We start from the raw sequence: 22,789 nt of genomic DNA on the forward strand, positions 1-22,789 counted from the left end.
TGTAATTTTATGACTTCTATTTTCTGTATGTTACGATAAGGTACGTTTAATTATATAGCACTTTTCCTTAACAAGACATTAAAAGTGCTGTACATGAACAAAAAACATTACAGACCTGCATAGGAAAAGGAAAGGAACAAGCTAAATAAATCCTTGACTAGACTTCTTTCATACCTTAAAAACATACAGAAAGAGCAAGAATCATCACTAAGAATTCTAGGAAAGCTACAGTTTGACGTCTCTGGTCTGACCTTCCTAGAAGAAACTACAGGTAAAACAGAAAGCAGAGAAAAAGCACAGTGGAAGCAGTGTGTGTGTGCCTGTGTGTTTTAGAGTAATCATGTGTGTATGTGTGTGTGTGTTTGTCTGTGAACTGTGACAGATAGCATTAGTAGCCATTAGTGATTTGTAGGGATGAAACATTATCAGGCAGTTATAAACCTTCTTCAAACTCTAGGGTCACTTGTGGAGTACCACAGAGTTCAGTCCTCGGACCAATTCTCTTTACTATATATATGCTTCCGATAGGTAGAATGATCAGACATTATGGGATTAATTTCCTCTGTTATAGAGTATGTAAGTATATAAGAGTATAATACTGTTTTCATCAGGATGCAATTTATGCACCCTTATGCATTGTTTAAAACACCATGGAGTTGCTGGATTGTAATGAGTGATGCTACATTGTCTTGCAGGGAAATCTGTTTTTCTGAACATAATATGACACTGTGGCTGCAGAAAATGTAATGTACAGATAACTAAACTATATTAAAACATTTGTCATTTGGTGCTAACCCAGGTGTGTTGGTCACTGCTAGGTGGCAAACGTTTTAATGACTGTTGCTGGAAGACCATTCGAACCATTCATGATTGTGTCAACTTCAGGCCTCAGCACTACTATTGTCATCCACAGGAAAGAACAGGAACCAGAACAAGAACCTAGTCCTAGCTGCCAGTCCATCAAGAGCAACAAATCAAAACATGAATTCATTGATTTTAAACTTGACCAACCGTCAGATGCAAACAGGTGAGCTTCATAAAAATGCATTTCCAACCATGCAAAATGAGTCCGACTGAAATTTACTTTTTTTCCCAAAATGATGGCTTTTCATATATTTTATAAGCATTGTACATTGTAAATGCCTGTTGAAAATTCTTAAAACCTCTTTCCTGATAATGAAATGAAAGTGGGCAAATGGATTGCTCAACAGTTTCTTGCATGTTTCCATCATCCATCCATTCTCCAAACCGCTTAATCCCTCATGGGGTCGCAAGGGGTGCTGGTGCCTATCTCCAGCGTTCACTGGGTGAGAGGCGGGGTACACCCTGAACAGGTCGCCAGTTTGTCGCAGGGCAACACAGAGAGACAAACAACCATTCACACCTAAGGACAATTTGGAGAAGCCAATTAACCTAACAGTCATGTTTTTGGACTGTGGGAGGAAGCCAGAGTACCCAGAGAGAACCCACGCATGCACAGGGAGAACATGCAAACTCCATGCAGAAAGACCCAGGGGTGTACTCGAACCCAGGACCTTCTTGCTGCAAGGCAACAGCGCTACCCACTGCGCCACTGTGCAGCCCATGTTTCCATCATTACTTAATAATTTATCTTTGTTAACGTGTTGCAAGTCTTGATGAAGACCTCTTTGCCATCCCTCTGATATTGAGCTCGATCACAAAATGTTTTCATCAAAAATGAACAGAGATGCATTGGAGTTCCTTCTGGCTGTTTATAAATGGCAATAATGACTGCAGGAGGAAAGAAGGTGTTGTGCATGATTGATTTAAGCAAGACATATACAGTCTACACCTGGTCGGTTCCCTGGAACAAAACCATAACTGCAGACTCACCGACTGCAGCAATCTTTTTGTTGGCTGTGTGAATCTTTCTCATCTAAATAATAATTCACCTCCTCACTTTTCATGAAAGAAATTATTCTTGAGTCTTACTTAGCCATTTAAATCTTGTAGCTGCCTCATTTCACAACCCATATGTCATCACTCAATGTTTTCAGTATTTTGAGTCTACAAAACATTTACTTTTATCTAAATTGTTTTAACAGTTCAAGCTGACTATTACCCTTCATCCTTCTCAGAATGCTTGGAGACGTCTAAAAAGCCCCATTAGTAGCATCTTGAAGAGTTTTGTCTTATGGGGATTTCTAGACATTAATACTATTTCTAGTCAGAAGAGACATGTTGATTAAATGATTACTGTAAACCTGCAAGAGGTATGAATAACTGTGGTCTTGACTGTTAAAATACATTTTAGGAGGCATTTCTGAGGACATTAATGTGGTTATCATGATGCAATTTATGCACCCTTCTGGTGCAACTCCATGGTGTTTAAAACACCATGGAGTTGCTGGATTATGATGAGTGATGCTACGTTGTCTTGCAGGGAAATCTGTTTTTCTAAACATAATATGACACTGAGGCTGCGGAAAATGTAATGTACAGATAACTAAACTATGTTAAAACTTTGTATCCAAATAAACAGTCATTTGGTGCTAACCCAGGTGTGTTGGTCACTGCTAGGTGGCAAACATTTTTCACACTGTTGCTGGAAGACCATTCTAACCATCCATGATTGTTTCAACATCAGGCCTCAGCACTAACATTGTCATCCACAGGAAAGAAGAGGAACCAAAACCAGAACCTAGTCCTAGCTGTCTGTCCATCAAGAGCAACGAATCAGAATCTGAAGACTTCCAACCTTCAGATGCAAAAAGGTGAGATTTATGGAAATGCATTTCCAGCAATGCAAAATGAGTCCGACTGAAGTGCATTTCCCCCCCAAAATGACAACTTTTATATATTTGTTATATGTTTCAGAGGTGAAATGGGATAGATTTGTTTTTCTTATCAAACCTACTTCTTGCAAATCCATCTTCAGTAACAGCATTTAAATGGTGTACTGCTCTTAAAATGAGCATCCAGTGAAGTGTAATTGCTAGGTCTGCTGTTGACCACTGTCTATAGGTCAACACATGATGTGTCGCAAGCCATGACTCTGTATACCCGCCCCGTCCACCTTCTCATCTGTCACCTCGTAGATATATACACAGCAAATCAGTATCACCTTTTGGAGTTACAAGTCTTGTGAAGAATTAACTCATTACTTTATAGCGCTTTTAGCAAGACAACGTTTTGATCCGCTGGACGTATTCTCTGCCATTTTGCTCCCAAACTGCCCTGACGGTGGCATTTTATGGACAGGAAGGGACAGAGCCCTGAGCGGCAGCTGTTCATGTACACGTACCTGCACACACGGCCAGCCTGGCTATTTAAACAAGAGACTGGAGAACAACACAGAGAGATGGTGTGTGACGTCATACCATAGTCCATCCAAAAAGATTACATTTCTTCAAAAAAACTTTTTTTGTTCTTTCTATCTAAAATAATCAATTTCAAATTATTGCTCCTTTAAGGGTCATTTTATATTAGTGCTTAACAATACTAGAATATCTTGCATCGGAGATAATTTTAGTAAATATTACGATAACAATATCTCTCGCAATATATTTCTGTTCTTTCCTCTCTCATATTTGCTTCCATCTCTCCTGACCTTTAGCATTTTGGTTAATGTCCTTTGTGTCCACAGTGAGCATCGGCTGTCGTGAAACGGTCCAACTTCTTAAATATTACATTAACATGTAAAAGATAAAGCTTTATAACACTTGAACTATATTAGCTAACAATTATTGCACTCTAGCAGTTATCTGTGGCAAGAATATTGCACACACAGTTGTCGTGAATATAAAGTGTTTGTGATATATTGTGCAGCCAAAATTTACACATTTGTGAGTATTTAGAAACCCCCACTCGGAAAAAAAAAACCCATGGAGCATAAGTTTGCAAAACCAGTAGGTGTGCACATATAAATATAAAAAGACACCAGGGACAGGTCAAATTGATGCATGCTTTGATGTAAAACCACATGGACAGTAATATGCTCCGTTTGTTTGGTCATAGCACCCATCTATCCATAGTCTTTAGCTGCTTATCCATGGGTTGCAAGGGGGCAGGTGCCTCTCTCCAGTGGTCCACACTTACCAGACACACCTCTTCAAAGTATACTACAATGAACGGCTAACACTGAAACTAAGCACTAAGCTAGCCGCTAAGCTAAATGGATACATAAACAATAAAAGTGCACAGCCAGCGAGCGGAAACTAACAAAGAATGTGAACGCACACTGGCATTAATGTGAGCGGATCAGACTGACTGGCATGTGGGACAATCAATAGATAAGGTCATACCCCAGGAACTTGAGGGAGAGAGAGGGTGAGAGCAGGACCAAAACTCTGACCTATCCATGCCATTTGGACCCAACGGTAGGGATTGGTCAGAGTTTGTACAGGCCTGCAGCTTTCACAGAGATTCATTTTTAACCTCCTTTTTCTGAATACAACGTATTGACTGCTGTCAAAATGAAAGGACCATTTCAGCCGGTATAACAAAAACTGTTTCTGAACATTATTACCAACTATAGCCTTAACGTAAAAGTCATAATTTTGGCTTGCGGGAAGAAGGTGGAGTACCTAGAGAGGACCTACTCATGTACAGGGAGAGCATGCAAACAGGCAGAATTTCATTTGAACCTAAGACCTAGCTGCAAGGCAACATGGCTACGAACTGTGCCAATGTGCAGCCTGTCAAACATTATTGGGCTAAAAAATCATTTATTACTCTCGGAAGTCTCCACATTGTTTTAAACCACTTGTTTAAAACCTCTTTAACATAACATCTTGAAAAAGGGAAATATACAAACAGCAGTAGACTGAACTTCTGGATACAGTTAGTTCACCCTGTTGACTGTTCACAACCACCGATCAATTCACTGATTTGTACTCTTAAATCTGCAATGAAACAATGGTAACTAATTCTCCATAATTTTTCCACAGACTCAAGCAGAGCTCAGAAATTTGTGAATCTCCCCAAGAGCATGAAATACCTCCAGACCCCGTATTTATGGTCAGTAGATCTATAGGTGCTACTTTTTTTTTATCTCTTCCGTTAATGCATAAATATGCTGTCCGTCTGACATTAACTTTGCTTCATGGATTTCACTCAAGTGTTACAACCATGTGTTATTCTGTTTTAGGAGCTGGAGAAATATATTATGACGTTTGTGAAGGACGAGCTGAAAAAGATCCAAAAGGTCTTGAGATCAGATTCTTTTGGCTCCTCAGAAGGTCAAGAAAAGGATGAGGCAGTGCTGGGAAATGAGGATGAAAAGCATCTGAACAGCAGCAGAGAGGCATTTGTAAAGATCATTCTGGACTTCCTGAGAAGGATGAAGCAAGATAATCTAGCTGACCTTCTGCAGAGCAGTAAGAGAATTTCTCTAAAGGGTTATTTTGCTACAGAAATGATAAATCTGTCAATATTTACAAACATTGGATTTATAGATGATTAAATGCTAACTACACTTCCTGGCACAAAAAAGAGTCATTACCTGGATTTAACTAAACAATTTCATTATAGTAAAGAGTCTGTCACCCCTTTAATTACCTCTGATTTACAGAAATTCCCAGCAGATGGCAGCAATGTTGTTTCTTCCAGTTCACAAATAGATGCTTTTGTTGAATTACAATGTTGCATTGGATAGTGTAGCTCCCTTGAAAAAGAAGGTGACTTGTTACAGGAAGCTGGCTCCGCAGTTTAATTTAGAGGTGTGTTCTTTGAAGCACAATGTTGGGAAATTGGACAGAAAATGGCTTTACACACCATCAGGAATCTTACCCAATCTATAAAAAAATACTCCCTTAAAGAGACCCTTTGCAGAGTTAGAGCAGCATATTTTTCATCATTAATTGAGGTGAATAAAAATAATTCTAGATTTCTCTTTAGAAACATACCCACAGTCATAGGTTCGTTGATCCATCCATTCCCTTAGCTCCCAGCAGTAATGACTTTATGTAATTCTTCGTAAATTAAATAGATTCTATTAAAAATAAAATAATTGAAATCCTCCCAAACATTAGTCCCTCATTTTCAGTAAGTGAGGCAACGTTAGCTTTATCTAAACCTTCTACTTGTATGTTAGACCGAACTCTGAAAAACATGGATCTAGTAAGATGGTCTCTCAATGCTATTGATCAATTTTTTTCGACGAAAGTGGGACCCGTCGGTCCTGATTTGACTCGTTTTGTGGGATACAACCTATATTCTTGGATGTAAAGCAGTGTGTCGTTCGACTTTGTCATTCCTGGAAGTTTGAGACATTTGCATGTTTGGGTTCAGGATACTTGGATTTCTACGTATTGGATTTGGTGGATTTTTGATATATCAACATCAAATACAGCGGATGTCGGTAGCCATTTGGCCTTGATCAGGCTGCCGGCTGCGTATGACGTGCTCACTAAGGCGGTAAACAGACAGTTCTGGAAGGTGGAGGAGCAGAGACGAAAAGCTGGATGTGCTGGAACGCAGACTGGCTTCGGTGGTTGGACTCAAGGGGAGATGGGATAAAATCTGGAAGCGAAGCGCGGAAAAGCCCAACAATTTGGATTATTGGATTTCATCATTTTGAGCAAGCAAAAGACTTAAAGCTGACAGGAAAGTCAGTGCAGTTTGTCTCATATGATAAGATAAGATAAGATAAGATAAGATAAAATAGGCTTTATTGATCTCACGTTGGCGAAATTCACTTGCCACATCGGCTCATTAGTCAATAATCAGAAGAAGGTGCAAAAGTAGGAAAGGTGTATCAGTTATATACATATAATATACATATATGTATTTTCATATATACAATCGATCAAAGAAAGAATAAGAATACAATAGAAATACAAATACAAATAGGAATAAGATTGGGCATATGATGTCTTATTTAGATTCACAGTGATATACATACATATATATACAGGGGTTGGACAATGAAACTGAAACACCTGGTTTTAGACCACAATAACTTATTAGTTTGGTGTAGGGCCTCCTTTTGCGGCCAATACAGCGTCAATTCTTCTTGGGAATGACATATACAAGTCCTGCACAGTGGTCAGAGGGATTTTTAGCGATTCTTCTTGCAGGATAGTGGCCAGGTCACGACGTGATGCTGGTGGAGGAAAATGTTTCCTGACTCGCTCCTCCAAAACACCCCAAAGTGGCTCAATAATATTTAGATAAAGTGACTGTTTAGGCCATGGGAGATGTTCAACTTCACTTTCATGTTCATCAAACCAATCTTTCACCAGTCTTGCTGTGTGTATTGGTGCATTGTCATCCTGATACACGGCACCTCCTTCAGGATACATTGTTTGAACCATTGCATGCACATGGTCCACCAGAATGGTTCGGTAGTCCTTGGCAGTGACGCGCCCATCTAGCACAAGTATGGGGCCAAGGGAATACCATGATATGGCAGCCCAAACCATCACTGATCCACCCCCATGCTTCACTCTGGGCATGCAACAGTCTAGGTGGTACGCTTCTTTGGGGCTTCTCCACACTGTAACTCTCCCGGATGTGGGGAAAACAGTAAAGGTGGACTCATCAGAGAACAATACATGTTTCACATTGTCCACAGCCCAAGATTTGCACTCCTTGCACCATTGAAACCGACGTTTGGCATTGTCCAACCCCTGTATATATATATATATATATATATATATATATATATATATATATATATATATTAGGGCTGGGCAACGATTAAAATATTTAATCGCGATTAATCGCGATTAATCGCATTGTATTTACAAACTCCAAGAATGAATTCAAAAGTAGTGTAAAGAGCACTTTTATTTTAATGTTCTGCTGCCATATGAACAAAAGTGTTGTAACAGTTGTAGCACTTATCAGTAACACATATTTAGTGTAAAGCTCAACTTAAACATGTAAAACAAAAAATAGCAATAATAATAAATTTAAGCTTATTGCCACTGACAGGGAATTCTCTTTATGGGGAAAAAATCTACCAAAAACAGGCAATTTCTGAGGTAACAGCAGGGAGCAGCATTACCATTTTATGTTCAATACCAAAGTTTAACTTGGCAGTGGTTACAACTAACTTGTTTCTGTCATATTCCATGCTGGAAGAACTTTAAACTGAAATGCTTGCTAACTCGATATGCTTGCGTTTATTTGACGTTGACACGCGGTTTTTTGTTGTTGCTTTCTCGCGCGCATATAGTGAATGGCAGGGAAAAACAGGCAAAAACACATGGATACTTTGAAACGAGAAGCGACTTCACCGACGGCGTCGATGCAGACCCCCCCCCCCCCCGCTCCGCACAAAACTTGTTCCGGTGTAGGTACCAGATTGACTCGGGTCCTGCATCTTCTGATGACGTCACTATACATTGTTGGTTTAACGTTTGCTCAATTGCGCAAAATATTGTAATTGGTCTGGACAACTTACTAAAGTAATTATAGTGGGGTGTAGGTTTTATTCGAGAGCGGGATTGCGGCTTGTAAACGGACAATTTTACGAAGAAAATCGCCATGGTCCCTGCGCCTCCCGATGACGTCACCAGATTCTCCGTGGGCCTTGCGCCTCCCGATGACGTCACCTTATGGCAACACCACTCAAACAAACTACATAGCGCCCGCGGTCTGCATTTGTAACGAATCTATTTTATTAAGTTAATTTAGCGGTTTCTTTTTTCTCAAAAGCTTGAACAAATATTCAAGCCATTTTACAAATAAATAAAAAAAAAACAAATATTTGACAATTGGCTCAATGTTTGGAAGAATATTGTTAACAAAAATGGAAGGGCTAGCCAGACTAATTTATCCAGCATATATCTTAAATGTACCAAATACCACAATAAAAAAATTATCAAATTCATCACAATTTCATCTGGAATAATAAAAAAACATGTGATCAGAAAGAACAACATCAGTACAAAAAGGAGGAATGAACGTTATTGATTTTACAGTGATGAATGCCGTGATAAAATTAAATTTGGCTGCTGACTTTTATTAAAAATGAAATGAGTTTATGGTTTAGTTTCCCTTCACAACTTAAAAAAAATTGGAGGAATTAAATTTCTCTAAGGTTGTAACTTCTTTGATCCTGCAAAATTACAGATTAAATTGTCAGACTACCACACAAGTATTCCAAAATTATGTTAAAAGTTTTCATGCCTCGACTAATTTACAGGAAAATAACCGTAAATTAACAACATAAAATTTATTTGTAACAAATGGAGACCGCGGGCGCATAATGTAGTTTGTTTGAGTTGAGTTGCCATATGTAGACGTCATCGGGTAGCACCCGAGCCAATCTGGCAGCCCGAGTCAATCTGGTACCTACACCGGCCGCCAACTCACCGCCTCGCCTCGCCTAAGCTCGCTCGCGGTACCTGCGGGAAACACCGCCTTCCGCATGTCGGCTTTGTTTTTTTCCGGCCAGCACCTTTCTTCCTCTTTGAATCTGAGGCTGGGCTGACAGCGAGGTTATTGGCGCATTATCGCCACCTACTGTTCTGATTCAAACCCCTACACCGCAGCAACAGACCTTCACAAAATAAAAGCATGTGACCAACATGCGTTAACGCGCGTTAAAGAAAATATCGCCGTTAATAGTCTAATGAGTTAACGCGAAATTAACGCGTTAACTTGCCCAGCCCTAATATATATATATATATATATATATATATATATATATATATATATATATATATATATATATATATATATATATATATATATATAGATAGATAGATAGATAGATAGATAGATAGATATAGATATATGCTGATGCACTGAGCTATATTTATCCATAAGTCCAGATGAATCCACTCAATCAATTACTTTGACTACAGGCAAGTGTTGATAACATCAAAACCTGGATGACTTTAAATGTCCTGCTTTTAAATTCTGATAAGATAGAAGTTGTAATCTTTGGACCAGAGTCCTCCAAAATAAACTTCTTAATCGTTCACTTAATCTGGATGGCATTAAAATGGCCTGTGGTAATAAAGTAAAAAATCTTGGTGGTGTTTTTGACCAGGACATGTCATTTAAATCCCATATTAAACAGGTTTCCAGAGTTTCCTTTTTTCACCTCTAGAAGCATGCGGAAAGGAATACGGGCAATAACAGAATACAACACGCCCTCCCCCCCGGCGGGGGAAGCAGATGCAGACTTCCTAAATGGACTCAACAACTTCTTTGGGAGGTTTGAGGCATTAAACAACACGCCAGCAGTGAAAGCTGTTCCCCACCAGGAAGAGGAGGTCCTCTGCCTTGACACAGCTGACGTGTGGAAGATTCTAAAGGGGGGTCAACCCGCGGAAGGCCCCAGGCCCCGACAACATACCTGGGCGGGTGCTCAAGGAGTGTGCAGGTCAGCTTGCTGGTATCCTCACAGACATTTTTAACACCTCGCTGGAGCAAGCAACAGTGCCAGCGTGCTTTAAGTCTACCTCCATCATTCCAGTGCCAAAGAAACCTCAAGTCACCTGTTTCAACGACTACCGGCCCGTTGCGCTGACTCCCATCATGATGAAGTGCTTTGAAAGGCTGGTAAAGGAACACATCGTCTCCAGTCTCCCCCCAACACTCGACCCGTTCCAGTTTGCCTACCGGCGGAACCGCTCCACTGAGGACGCCATCTCCTCTGCTCTTCATCTGAGCCTGGCACACCTGGAGGAGAACACGCACGTGCGGATGCTGTTCCTGGACTTCAGTTCAGCGTTCAACACCATCATCCCACAGCATCTGGTGGGAAAACTGGAGCATCTGGGCTTCAACACACCCCTTCAAAACTGGCTGTTAGACTTCACAAACAGACCTCAGTCAGTCCGGGTCGGACAGAACACCTCTGATGTCATCACCCTCAGCACGGGCTCCCCTCAGGGCTGCGTCCTGAGCCCCCTGCTGTTCACCCTGATGACACACGACTGCGTCCCCAGGTTCAACCACCAATCACATCGTGAAGTTTGCAGACGACACAATGGTTGTGGGTCTGATCAGAGACGACAACGACCAGGACTACAGAGAGGAGGTGGAGCAGCTGGTGGGCTGGTGCAGAGACTACAGCCTGATCCTGAACGTGGAGAAGATGAAGGAGATCATCGTCGACTTCAGGAAGAATGGCCTCACCACGCTCCACTGCTCATCAACAGCTCAGCTGTGGAGGTGGTCAGCAGCACCAAGTTCCTGGGGGTGCACATCACGGACAACCTCACCTGGACTGTAAACACCACGTCACTGGTGAAGAGGGCACAGAAGCGCTTGTACTTCCTGCGAAGGATGAGGAGAGGCCACCTGCCCCCACCCATCCTCACGACCTTCTACAGAAGCACCATAGAGAGCATTTTGACCAGCTGTCTCTCTGTGTGGAGTGGAGGCTGCAGTGCCTCCGACTGGAAGAACGTGAGGAGAGTGGTGAGGACAGCAGAAGGGATCATCGTGGCTCCTCTTCCCTCCATAAAAGACATTTCATCGCAGCGCTGTGTGTCCCGAGCCTGTAACATCATCAGGGACCCCTCACACCCCCATCATGGGCTGTTCTCCCTGCCCTCTAAGAAGAGGTTCCACAGCATCCACTGCAGGACCACCAGGTTCTGCAAAAGCTTTTTCCCTGCTGCCATCTGACTGTTGAACTGCTGAAGTATAAAATGGACTGTGTACCACACTCGCTGATTTGCACATTTGTATCGTATGCTATCCAGCATTATAAATACTGCCCAACTCTTAGTCTCCAATATCACTGCTGCACTTTATCCGGAAACTTGATGCATAATTGTTTACATTGCAACTGTCTATTGTTAAATCACTGCTGCACTTTATTGGAAACTTACAGCATATTTGCTCACATTTCAACTGCCTACTGTTCACTGCTGCACTTTATCCGGAAGTCAATTGAAACTTATCCTGTAACTGACTGCAATTTATTACTGCATATTTATCCTGTACTGTAATTCACTGCAAGGTATCCTGTAGAGTTACTGCAATTTTTCTGAGCTGTATGAAAACGAAATTTCGTTCTGTATCCACTCTGTGCATACAAAATGACAATAAAGAAAGTCTAAGTCTAAGTCTGTCTAGAATATCGCCAAAATTAGAAACATTCTGTCTAGAGGCAATGCTCAAAAACTAGTCCATGCATTTGTTACTTCAAGGCTGGACTATTGTAATTCTTTACTATCAGGAAGTCCACAAAATGCAGTTCGAAGTCTTCAGCTGATTCAAAATGCTGCAGCAAGAGTTCTAATGAACATCAACAAGAGGGATCATATTTCTCCAATTTTAGTTTCCCTTCATTGGCTTCCTGTTAAATCAAGAATAGAATTTAAAATTCTCCTTCTAACGTATAAAGCCCTTAATAATCAAGCTCCATCATATATCAGAGCTCTGATTACCCCGTATGTTCCTAACAGAGCACTTCGCTCTCAGACCGCAGGTCTGCTGGTGGTTCCTAGAGTCTCTAAAAGTAGAATGGGAGGCAGATCCTTTAGCTATCAGGCTCCTCTCCTGTGGAACCAACTCCCAGTTTTGGTCCGTGAGGCAGACACCCTGTCTACTTTTAAGACTAATCTTAAAACTTTCCTTTTTGACAAAGCTTATAGTTAGAGTGGCTCATGTTACCCTGAGCTACCTCTATAGTTATGCTGCTATAGGCTTAGGCTACTGGAGGACACCAGGGTCCATTTTTCCCACTCTGCTGAGTTTTCCTACTGCTGTCCAATTTATATTTTTTGTTATTTCAACTTTAAACTTTTTGTTCTGTCATTCTTTTTCTTTAAATTAGGTACACTTGGTCTAGCAGTTAGCTGTGAAATCATCTAGGGAAGACAGATCACCCGCTATTACCATCTAATGTAGAACAGATTACTGGATCAATGTGTGCTTCTGTGCTTCTTTGTCTCTCTTGTTGTGTCTCTGCTCTGTCTTCTGTAACCCCCAGTCGGTCGAGGCAGATGAGCGTTCACGCTAAGCCTGGTTTTGCTGGAGTTTTTCTTTCCCATTAAAGGGGAGTTTTTCTTTCCACTGTTGCTTCATGCATGCTCAGTGTAAGGGATTGCTGCAAAGCCATCAACAATGCAGACGACTCTCCCTGTGGCTCTACGCTTCTTCAGGAGGATTTAATGCTGCTTGTCAAGACTTGATGAAATCTACTGGGTTTCCTTAGATAGGAAATTTTTTGACCAATCAGTATAATCTGATTGAATTTGACTTTGGAAAGTGCCTTGAGATTATTTGTATCATGAATTGGCAATATGTTAATAAAATTTAATTTAATTTAATACAAATAGGTACCAGCCTCCCATTGGATAATTACTGCACTGGCAATTATGTTTCAGCTGGCAACAAGTAATTTAACCACAACTGGTGCCATGAGTTGCTTCTCATTTCTTAAACAACCTTGTCGAACGACACATCCCATGGTCGTAGAAGAGACATTAGTCTGTTTCAGAAGTGTCAAATCATTGTCATGCATCAAGCAAAGAAAACATCTAAGGAGATTGCAGAAACTACCAAAGTTGTTTAGAACCTGTCCAACATATTATTAAACACTGGAAGGATAGTGGGGACACATGGTCTTTGGGAAAAAAATGTGGCTGGAAAATTCTGAACAATCCTGATCGGCGATCACCTAAACATTTGGTGAAATCAAATTTAATAAAAACAACAGTAGAACTCCGGAATATATTTAATAATGAAAGTATGAGCATTTGCACAAACACAATGTGAAGGGAACTCAAGGGATTGAGACTGAACAACTCTGTAGTCTTAAGAAAACCACTAATCAGTGAGACGAACCAGGAAAGAAAAGCTTCAATTTGCTAGACAGCATAAAGATTGGACTCTGGAGCAATGGGAGAAGGTAATTTGGTCCAATGAGTCCAGAATCACCCTGTTCCAGAGTGATGGGCGCATCAGGGTAAAAAGAGAGGCAGGTAAAGTGATGCACCCATCATGCTTAGTGCCAGCTGTACCAGCCTGTGGGTGCAGTGCTATGATCTGAGGTTGCTGCAGTTGGTCAGGTCTAGATTCTGCAACAGTATGAGCTCAAAGAATGAGGTCAGCTGCCTGAATACACTGAATTACCAAGTTATTATTATTTTTTTCCTCCCGGGCATTGTCATTCCAAGATGACAATATTAGGATTCATCAGGCTCAAATTGCGAAAGAGATGTTCAGGGACCATGAGACATCATTTTCACACAAGGATTGGCCACCAGAGTTCACCTTAACCCCATTAAGGATCTTTGGGATGTGCTGGAGAAGGCTTTGTGCAGCATTCAGACCATACCATGATCAGTGCAAGATCTTGATGAAAGATTAATGCAACACTTGGTGTAAAAAAATCTTGTGACATTGCAGAAGCTTATTATAAGCTGTCACAGCGAATACGTGCCATAATCAAAACTAAAGACAGTCCAATTAAATAATCCAGTATGTGACCTTTTTTTGTTTTAATCAGTTTTAAATAGCTTTAAATAATAATTAGCCTTATAATGATTTATTTTGATGTATTGGACCTTTAATCTAATCAAACCTAAAATTAAATATTGCAATTTTACTCTGACCTACTCTTAAAAAAATGGAAGGTTTGGTTTTGTGAAAAAAATACCATCAGATTATAGTCTTTGGTGGTTTTCTCAAATGCTTAAACAAGATATAATGCAATCCATTTTGCAGTGTAATGGAAAAATCGGAATTAGTATCCTCCATTATTAAGAGGGAGTTGGTGGTCCTGTATTAAATTCTTGTAAAATGAGAGTAGGAATCAAACATGTATCACAAGTCGCTCAGTTTCTGTGCAAACTGGACAGACAAACATCCAGATTGAAATCTGGGAACCTTCAGCTTGGAACTTTGCCTGCAGGTCCAAGGCTCAGCCTTTGTGTTTCAGTCAGCAAGGAAGAACAATACACTCACACATACAGTCAGCAGAAGACAGCAGATGACACAAATGTTTTATTAGATTATGCAGAATGATGGAACACAGCTAATTTCAATTTTAATCTTAACATGCTAATTAGGGGTGTTTTACTAGGCTTTAATCCCTGGTGTGGTCCCCACACTGCAAAAATGGATCTAAAAATAAGAAAAATGTTCTTAAAATTAGTGTTTTATCCTAGATTTGAGCAGGTAAATAAGATTATCTGCCAAAAGAATGAGTATTTTTACCCCTAAAATAAGATAATTAGATATACTGCACTTGAAATAAGATGATGGAGATGAATTGTTCTTATTTCAAGTGCAAAAATCTTATTCCATTGGCAGATATTCTTATTTACCTGCTCGAATCAAGGACAAATACACTTATTTCAAGACAATATTACTTATTTTTAGTTCCGTTTTTGCAGTGCAATTGCCAGGACTCCCACCGAGTCTTGAAAAGTTAGAAATTTGATGTCCATAATTTTCCAGATCTTGATAAGTTCAGAGAAAAGATATTCTCTCTATTATATTATACTCTATTATATTTTTAAAAGGATATTCATGTTTCCAGACTGTATTCCTTCATACTGTTTTTTGAAAACAATAGACGTTCTGAATAATAAGGCACATAAATTGATTCTTATTTAATTACTTTATACTTCCATTATATTTGAATTTATATTGCCCAACAATAATTACTGACTAACCTGCAGATAAGTTTGGTTTTGCAAGGCCCAATGGAATGTATTAATTTATTAATCTTTGTATTTGTTGATTACATGTTTTCCTCTGAACTGATTTTTATTTAATTTTTTTAAATTTTTTTTACTAAGTAAACACATTTTATTAGAATTTAGAACAACAGACTTGGCAGAAAAATTTAATAAAGGGACTTTTTGAGCCTTGATTTTAAAGTTACTAAGTTAGGTAACAGCTTTTTGTAAAATTTATTTTGAGTCAAGAATTTCTTGAACATTCTTAAATTTTAAATTGGAAATGTTTGGTGTTTAATTTATTTTACTTCAGATTTCAGAAGAGCACTGAAGCTCCTAACCTTTAAACTTTTTGAAAATAGACTAAAGGCTTAAAAAATGTGCAGTAGATCTCAGCGCCAAGGACAAATGTTTTTAAATCTGATGTACCAAAGCAGAGCGGTAAAGTTTTTAAAATTACTTTCATTTTCTTTCTTTTTTGTGTTTCAGAATCACTCATCACAAACCAACAAGCACTAAAGTCTAACCTGAAGACAAAGTGCCAGAGTGTGTTTGAAGGGTTGGCTAAATCAGGAAAGCCAGCCTTTTTAAACCATATCTACACGGAGCTTTTCGTCACAGAAGGAAACACTGGGGAGGTCAATAATGACCATGAGGTCAGACAGATTGAAGCACAGTTCTGGAAACCAGACAGACAAGAAACAGTAATTAGAGATGTAGACATATTGAAACCCTTAACTGGAAGAGATGAACCAGTCAGAACAGTGATGACAAAGGGAGTGGCCGGCATCGGGAAAACACTTTTGACACAGAAGTTCACTCTGGACTGGGCAGAAGACAAAGCCAACCAGGATGTCCAGTTCTTATTTCCATTTATGTTCAGGGAGCTGAACCTGTTGAAAGAGAAACAGTTCAGCTTAGTGGAGCTTGTTCATTACTTTTTCAGTGAAACCGAAGGAATAAACAGGTTTGAAGAGTTTAAGGTTGTATTCATCTTTGACGGGCTGGATGAGTGTCGACTTTCTCTGGACTTCCAGAACAATGAGATTCTGACGGATGTAAAAACTTCGGCTTCAGTGGATGTTCTTCTGACAAACCTGATCAGAGGGAAACTGCTTCCCTCTGCTCGCCTCTGGATAACCACAAGACCTGCAGCAGCCAATCAGATCCCTTCTGAATTCACTCGCATGATGACGGAGATCACAGGATTCACTGACCAACAGAAAGATGAGTACTTCAATAAAAGATTCAGAGAGAAGAAGCAGGCAAAAAAGGTCATCTCCCATGTAAAGAAATCACGAAGCCTCCACATCATGTGCCACATCCCAATCTTCTGCTGGATCACTGCTACAGTTGTGGAAGAAATGTTAAAAAATAAAGATGGAGAAGAGCTGCCAAGCACCCTGACTGACATGTATATCCACTTCCTGGTGGTCCAGGCCAAAGTGAAGAAGATAAAGTATAATGGGGGAGCTGGAACCGACCCACACTGGAGTCCAGAGAGTCTAAAGATGATTGAGTCTCTGGGAAAACTGGCTTTTGAGCAGCTGCTTAAAGGAAACCTCATCTTCTATGAATCAGACTTGACAGAATGTGGCATTGATGTCAAAGAAGCTGCAGTGTGCTCAGGAGTTTTCACTCAAATCTTCCAAGAAGAGAGAGGGCTGTATCTGGGCAGTTCATTCTGCTTCATTCACCTCAGTATGCAGGAGTTTCTGGCTGCTCTTCATGTTCACCTGACCTTCATCAACTCTGGAGTAAATCTGCTGACAAAAGATAAACGGAAATCCAAGGATTTGGATAATATAGACCTTAAATCTGCAGAGACGGATCTGTACAAGAGCGCTGTGGACATGGCCCTAGAGAGTCCAGATGGACACCTGGACTTGTTCCTCCGCTTTCTACTTGGTCTTTCACTAGAAACTAATAGGCATCGCTTAAGGGGAATTTTAAGTCCAACAACTAACTTAGAAACTAAAGAGGAAACAGTCCAGTACATCAAAGAGAAGATGGATAATCATCTGTGTGTAGAGAAAAGCATCAATCTGTTCCACTGTCTAAATGAGCTAAATGACCAGTCTCTGGTGGAGGAAATCCAGAAATCTCTAAATACAGGACGCCTTTCAGCACACCAGCTGTCTCCTGCTCAGTGGTCAGCTTTGCACTTCATCCTACTGTCATCAGAGAAAGATCTGGAAGTCTTCGACCTGAAGAAATACTCAGCTTCAGAGGATGCTCTACTGAGGCTGCTGCCGGTAGTCAAAGCCACTAACAAAGCTATGTGAGTACAGCCGGAGTGGCAATTTAGTAAATATACAGTACGTATGAAATAATAATAATGAGCAATGACCTGGTATTACTTCTGTCCTTCTAGACTGAGTGGCTGTAACCTCTCAGAGAGAAGCTGTGAAGCTCTGTCATCTGTGCTCAGCTCAAAGACCTCTAGTCTCAGAGATCTGGACCTCAGTAACAACAACCTGACTGACTCAGGAGTGAAGCTGCTGTGCGATGGACTGAGTCCACGCTGTGAACTTGAGATTCTCAGGTTAGTTCCATTAAAATAAGTTTTTCTACATCTAACTAAAATTTTCTAGAAAAGCTAACTAAATGTTTTTAATAACTTATATAGCAAAAACAAAAACAAAAAATACAGTACTTAAAATGTCTAAAGGAGGTTTTCAGTTTGCCATCCACGGAATATTTTGTGTATTTTTTTTTTTAAAGAAAACTGTAATCAAGTATCCGAGTTTTCTCTTACTTGCCTATAGTGAACACTTGCAGAGAAGACAGCCTCACGGTTGGTTAGAAGTGGACAACTAGTAGATAAAATCATTACTATCCACGAAAATAAAAACACTTGATAGTTATGAGGACATCCATAAACATTTGATGTACCCTATTTTTTTGTTATAAATGAGAGTATCCCTGTATGGTAACCTTAAATAAAAACTATCATGGTTTCACAGTAATGACACACAACTTTAAAACTAAACTGTATAATTGCTTCCATCCATCCATCCATCCATTTTCTAACACGTCTATCCCTTGTGGGGTCGCGAGGGGTGCTGGTGCCTATCTCCAGCGTTCACTGGGCGAGAGGCGGGGTACACCCTGGACAGGTCACCAGTCTGTCGCAGGGAAACACAGAGAAAAACAGGACAAACAACCATTCACACACAAACCTAAGGAGAATTTAGAGAGACCAATTAACCTAACAGTCATGTTTTTAGACTTTAGGAGGAACCTGGATTACCCGGAGAGAACCCACACATGCACAGGGAGAACATGGAGAATTCATGCAGAAAGACCCAGGGCTAATTCCCATTGGAAGAGGAAAATTAACAATTATTCTTTGCTGCTGCAAGTTGTTACGTTTGCAATAGTTTATTATGTTGACACATACATGTAATGCTTGTTATATACTCCACGAGGACAGAGGTTTTTTTTGTAGTCTGGGTAGAAAGAACACGAAAAACGTTTGTTTTGTTTCTGTCCATTTATACATCACTACCCTCCACTAAACACACGTTACTGAAGACCAGGCGGGCGGTGGTGGGGGGAGGAGATAATGACATGATATTTTATGGAGGACATGCTGCAAATGAGTGGGAATTGGCATGTTCAACTGCTGAAACCCCCACAGGTGAAATGAACAGCAGGACTGCAGTTCGACAGATGCATGAGACATTTCTGCTTTTCCAACCTAAACGCGGCCATCTAAATCATGTCCAATCACAGTAGGGAATCAATGAGTAGTCCACACAGAGGTCTAGTTACTGCCCAGTACAGGGAGATAATATAAGACAGAATTAAGACAATAATTTATTTCTTTCTGAATTCTAACATGAGCCTCACCATTGAAAAACCTCCTTTTTTCATCAGTATATTGTGTTTTATGTCTGCAGGCTTTCTGGCTGCCTGATCACAGAGGAAGGCTGTTCTACTCTGGCCTTAGCTCTGACTTCGAAGCTCTCTCAACTGAAGGAGCTGGATGTCAGCTTCAATTCTCCAGGTGAAGCAGGAATGGAGATTCTAGCAGCTATACAGAAGGATCCAAGCATCAAACGGGAGAAACTTAAGCTTAGGTAATAAAATATTGTCTGTAGATACACAGTACCAACCTCTATAGGATTCAGAATTTACACTGGTGTTCAGGGATGGAGCGGACCAGAAGGCGCAGAAGCTTGTTTATTTCGGAATGACTAAAGGCAGCTTGACTACTGTTTTGGGGTTGATTTAACTGGTTTTATTTGTTTTCAATAGAATCAAAGTTAATTTATAATTCTTTTTACACATTTGTTCACATTGTTTCCATTGCTAAGTGTTTATTTTTTCAATATAATTCCTGTAGTTGGACAAAGGGGTACAATTTAGCTAATTCTATTTTCATTTTATTGATTTTATAATGTGCACAATAGTACCCTTGATTATACACAGGGTAGCAAAGGTTATACCATGTACAGTTCTACAAGAACAATCTGCATTTTTTTAACTAGATTTCATTTTATAAGGTATATTTTGGTGCATTTGTCATAACTATACAAAATATACACACTGTCCACTCAAACCTTTGTAGAACAAATCTGCTTCAACTGATTCAGTCCTACTTTGCTAAAGTTTTATGGTCAATATGTGGATTCATAAAATCTTTTTTTCATATATATATATATATATATATATATATATATATATATATATATATATATATATATATATATATATATATATATATATAAAATCTCTTTTAACTGTGTAACTATTTACTTTATTGTGTATTCAGGCTCAACAGGTTTATTTATACACCTCATGAGAGACAATGGGAGCCATTAATGAAAAAAGAGCCAATAATAAAGAATCCATTTTGACTAAACTAATAATACCAGAAAAATAGCAGATTTTGGTCACAACAATATTATATATTGGTGACAAAAAGGTAGGGAGGGGGTTAAGGGAGAACCCTGAAAAAACACACTGAAGCTTAAAATTAGGCTGTCCTTGTCTGCATCTTGAAAAGTGCTGATAAATACTTTTTTCTTTCAGCATGGAGCCTGCTGGAGACACATGGTTGACACCAGGCATGATAAAGTGTAAGTCCAGTTCTGATTCATGAAAAACAGTCTCATTTATGAATGTTTATCACTGTGTCTGCGATTTGCCAAAATTATACATCAATAACTTAATTGGATTTGTTCTTTTCTTCAGATTCCTGTCCACTAAGAGTCGACCTGAACACTGTAAACAAATACCTCCAACTTTCTGATGAAAACAGGAAGGTGACACGTGTGGAAGAGGAGCAGCCATATCCTGATCATCCTGACAGATTTGACTGTCTCTATCAGCTGCTGTGCACCAATAGTCTGACTGGTCGCTGTTACTGGGAGGTGGAGTGGAGTGGTAAAGCTTACATATCTGTCTGTTATGGGGGAATCAAAAGAAAAGGAGACAATGACGACTCCTGGTTTAGGTTGAATCATAACTCCTGGAGTCTAATCTGCTCAGATGATGGTTACACTGTTTGGCACTATCATAAAACAGCATTCATCCCTTTCTCCTCCCCGTGCATCTCTGGCAGAATAGCGGTGTATGTGGACTATCCTGCTGGGACCCTGACCTTCTACAGAGTCTCCTCAGACACCCTGATCCACCTCTACACCTTCAACACCACTTTCACTGAACCTCTTTATCCTGGATTTGCGTTTACGTACAGGGTAGATTCTTGGGTGTCCTTGTGTTCACTTTAAGACACAGTTTTAGGGATTGTAATGGCACTAACAAAGTAAATTTACTTGTGTACTGCACTTTTTTATGTATTTTTTTATGGAACACTTCTTACTTTCACTTCACCACATTTAATTATAAAAAATCTTACTTTTCGCTCCATTAAATTTCTATAAAGCCTTTTGTTACATGTTACTTCTGTTGGCCATGTTTTCTAATGTAGTTTGCATCTATTTTGTGCCATCTGCACTTTGAAATTACACACTTCACCCCTATAAGGTGGGTGGAAATATGTAGGTTTTGTATTGGGTGTGAGAAGAATATTCAGTTTTGTCCTACTAGTGTTTCCATACAGGTACACTGGGCATGCTCAGATGGGGTAGGCTGCTAATATGTAGGGTTTATATTTGTGCCACCAATCTGACTGGCACACAAAGACACTGGTATGCAGATTAAAGACTTAGATATATTTATTCTGTTGCGGATGCTGTAATGTTGGGCAGATGTTCGCCCTCCTACCAGAGGGTTGAATCCCTGCCCAAGCACATACTACTGTTGTATCCTTGGGCAAGACACTAAAACCAACTTGCTCTTCTGGGTATTGTGACTGTTACTGTGGTGGTTTGGAGGGACCGTAGGTCCAGACCAGCCCCCACCACTGAGTGGAGGAGAGAAATGTGAATAATGCCTGAAATTGTAGTCTTTGGAGTACATGCTACATTACATTCCTTTGAAATGCATTATTAAAAATCTTTATCGACTTTCAAGTACTTTGAATACTTAAGTATTTTTGAAAGTACATACTACGGTACTTTAACTGAAATAATAACATGACTGAGCTACTTTTACATTTATCCATCAATCCATCCATTTTCTAACACGCTTATCCCTATTGGGCTTGCGAGGGGTTGCTGGTGCCTATCTCCAGTGGTCAAGGGGCGAGAGGCGGGGTACACCCTGGACAGGTCACTGTCTATCGCAGTTTTTACATTTATTGTTGTAATATTTGACTAGTTGGATCTGTACTTAGACTCAAAAATATTTTATATTATCCAAATACTGTGTGCTGACATATTTATGCTGTAACTAACCTCTGCAAAAATCATTACTAATTAAAGAAACATATTAAAACTTTGAAGGAGTTGTGGACATTAATTGTGTGATTCATTCACCTTTACTATGGGCTCTTCAAATGGGTAAGAATGTCTTTGGGTGTGGTTCAAAAACATTAAGGTTTTTACATGTTTCTTTTTTAGTCCATACTTGTTAAAATAACACATGGGGCTCATCTGAGCCCCTGAAAGCGATCTAGCTCAGTTATCAAGTACAATTTGTTTAATCCAGAAATATGAGCCATTGAAAGGTATGTTCTAGAAAGAGAGAAGAAATAAATCTTTGTAATTGAAACTGTACATTCCAAGGAATTTTGACTTCTGAATTGACTGGTAACCTATCCCTTAGGGAGCAATGGGCAGCTTTTTATAGTGCCCAGGAAGCAATCTGAG

The 22,789-nt window shown here is 39.7% G+C and overlaps 1 protein-coding gene across 1 annotated transcript; it reads left to right on the top strand.

Annotated features, from left to right (window-relative positions):
* The first annotated feature begins 953 nt into the window (after positions 1-953).
* Positions 954-22,414, top strand: LOC105935967 (NLR family CARD domain-containing protein 3). The gene is made up of 9 exons (XM_036146678.1): positions 954-1,027; positions 2,637-2,735; positions 4,911-4,980; positions 5,111-5,339; positions 16,056-17,847; positions 17,941-18,111; positions 19,472-19,651; positions 20,607-20,653; positions 20,769-22,414. Exons 3-9 carry the CDS (start codon positions 4,978-4,980, stop codon positions 21,305-21,307), a joined length of 2,961 nt encoding a protein of 986 aa, XP_036002571.1. The 5' UTR covers positions 954-1,027; positions 2,637-2,735; positions 4,911-4,977; the 3' UTR covers positions 21,308-22,414.
* Positions 22,415-22,789: the final 375 nt, after the last annotated feature.

The sequence above is a fragment of the Fundulus heteroclitus genome, chromosome 14 (assembly GCF_011125445.2).
Source record: "Fundulus heteroclitus isolate FHET01 chromosome 14, MU-UCD_Fhet_4.1, whole genome shotgun sequence".
NCBI lineage: Eukaryota > Metazoa > Chordata > Actinopteri > Cyprinodontiformes > Fundulidae > Fundulus > Fundulus heteroclitus.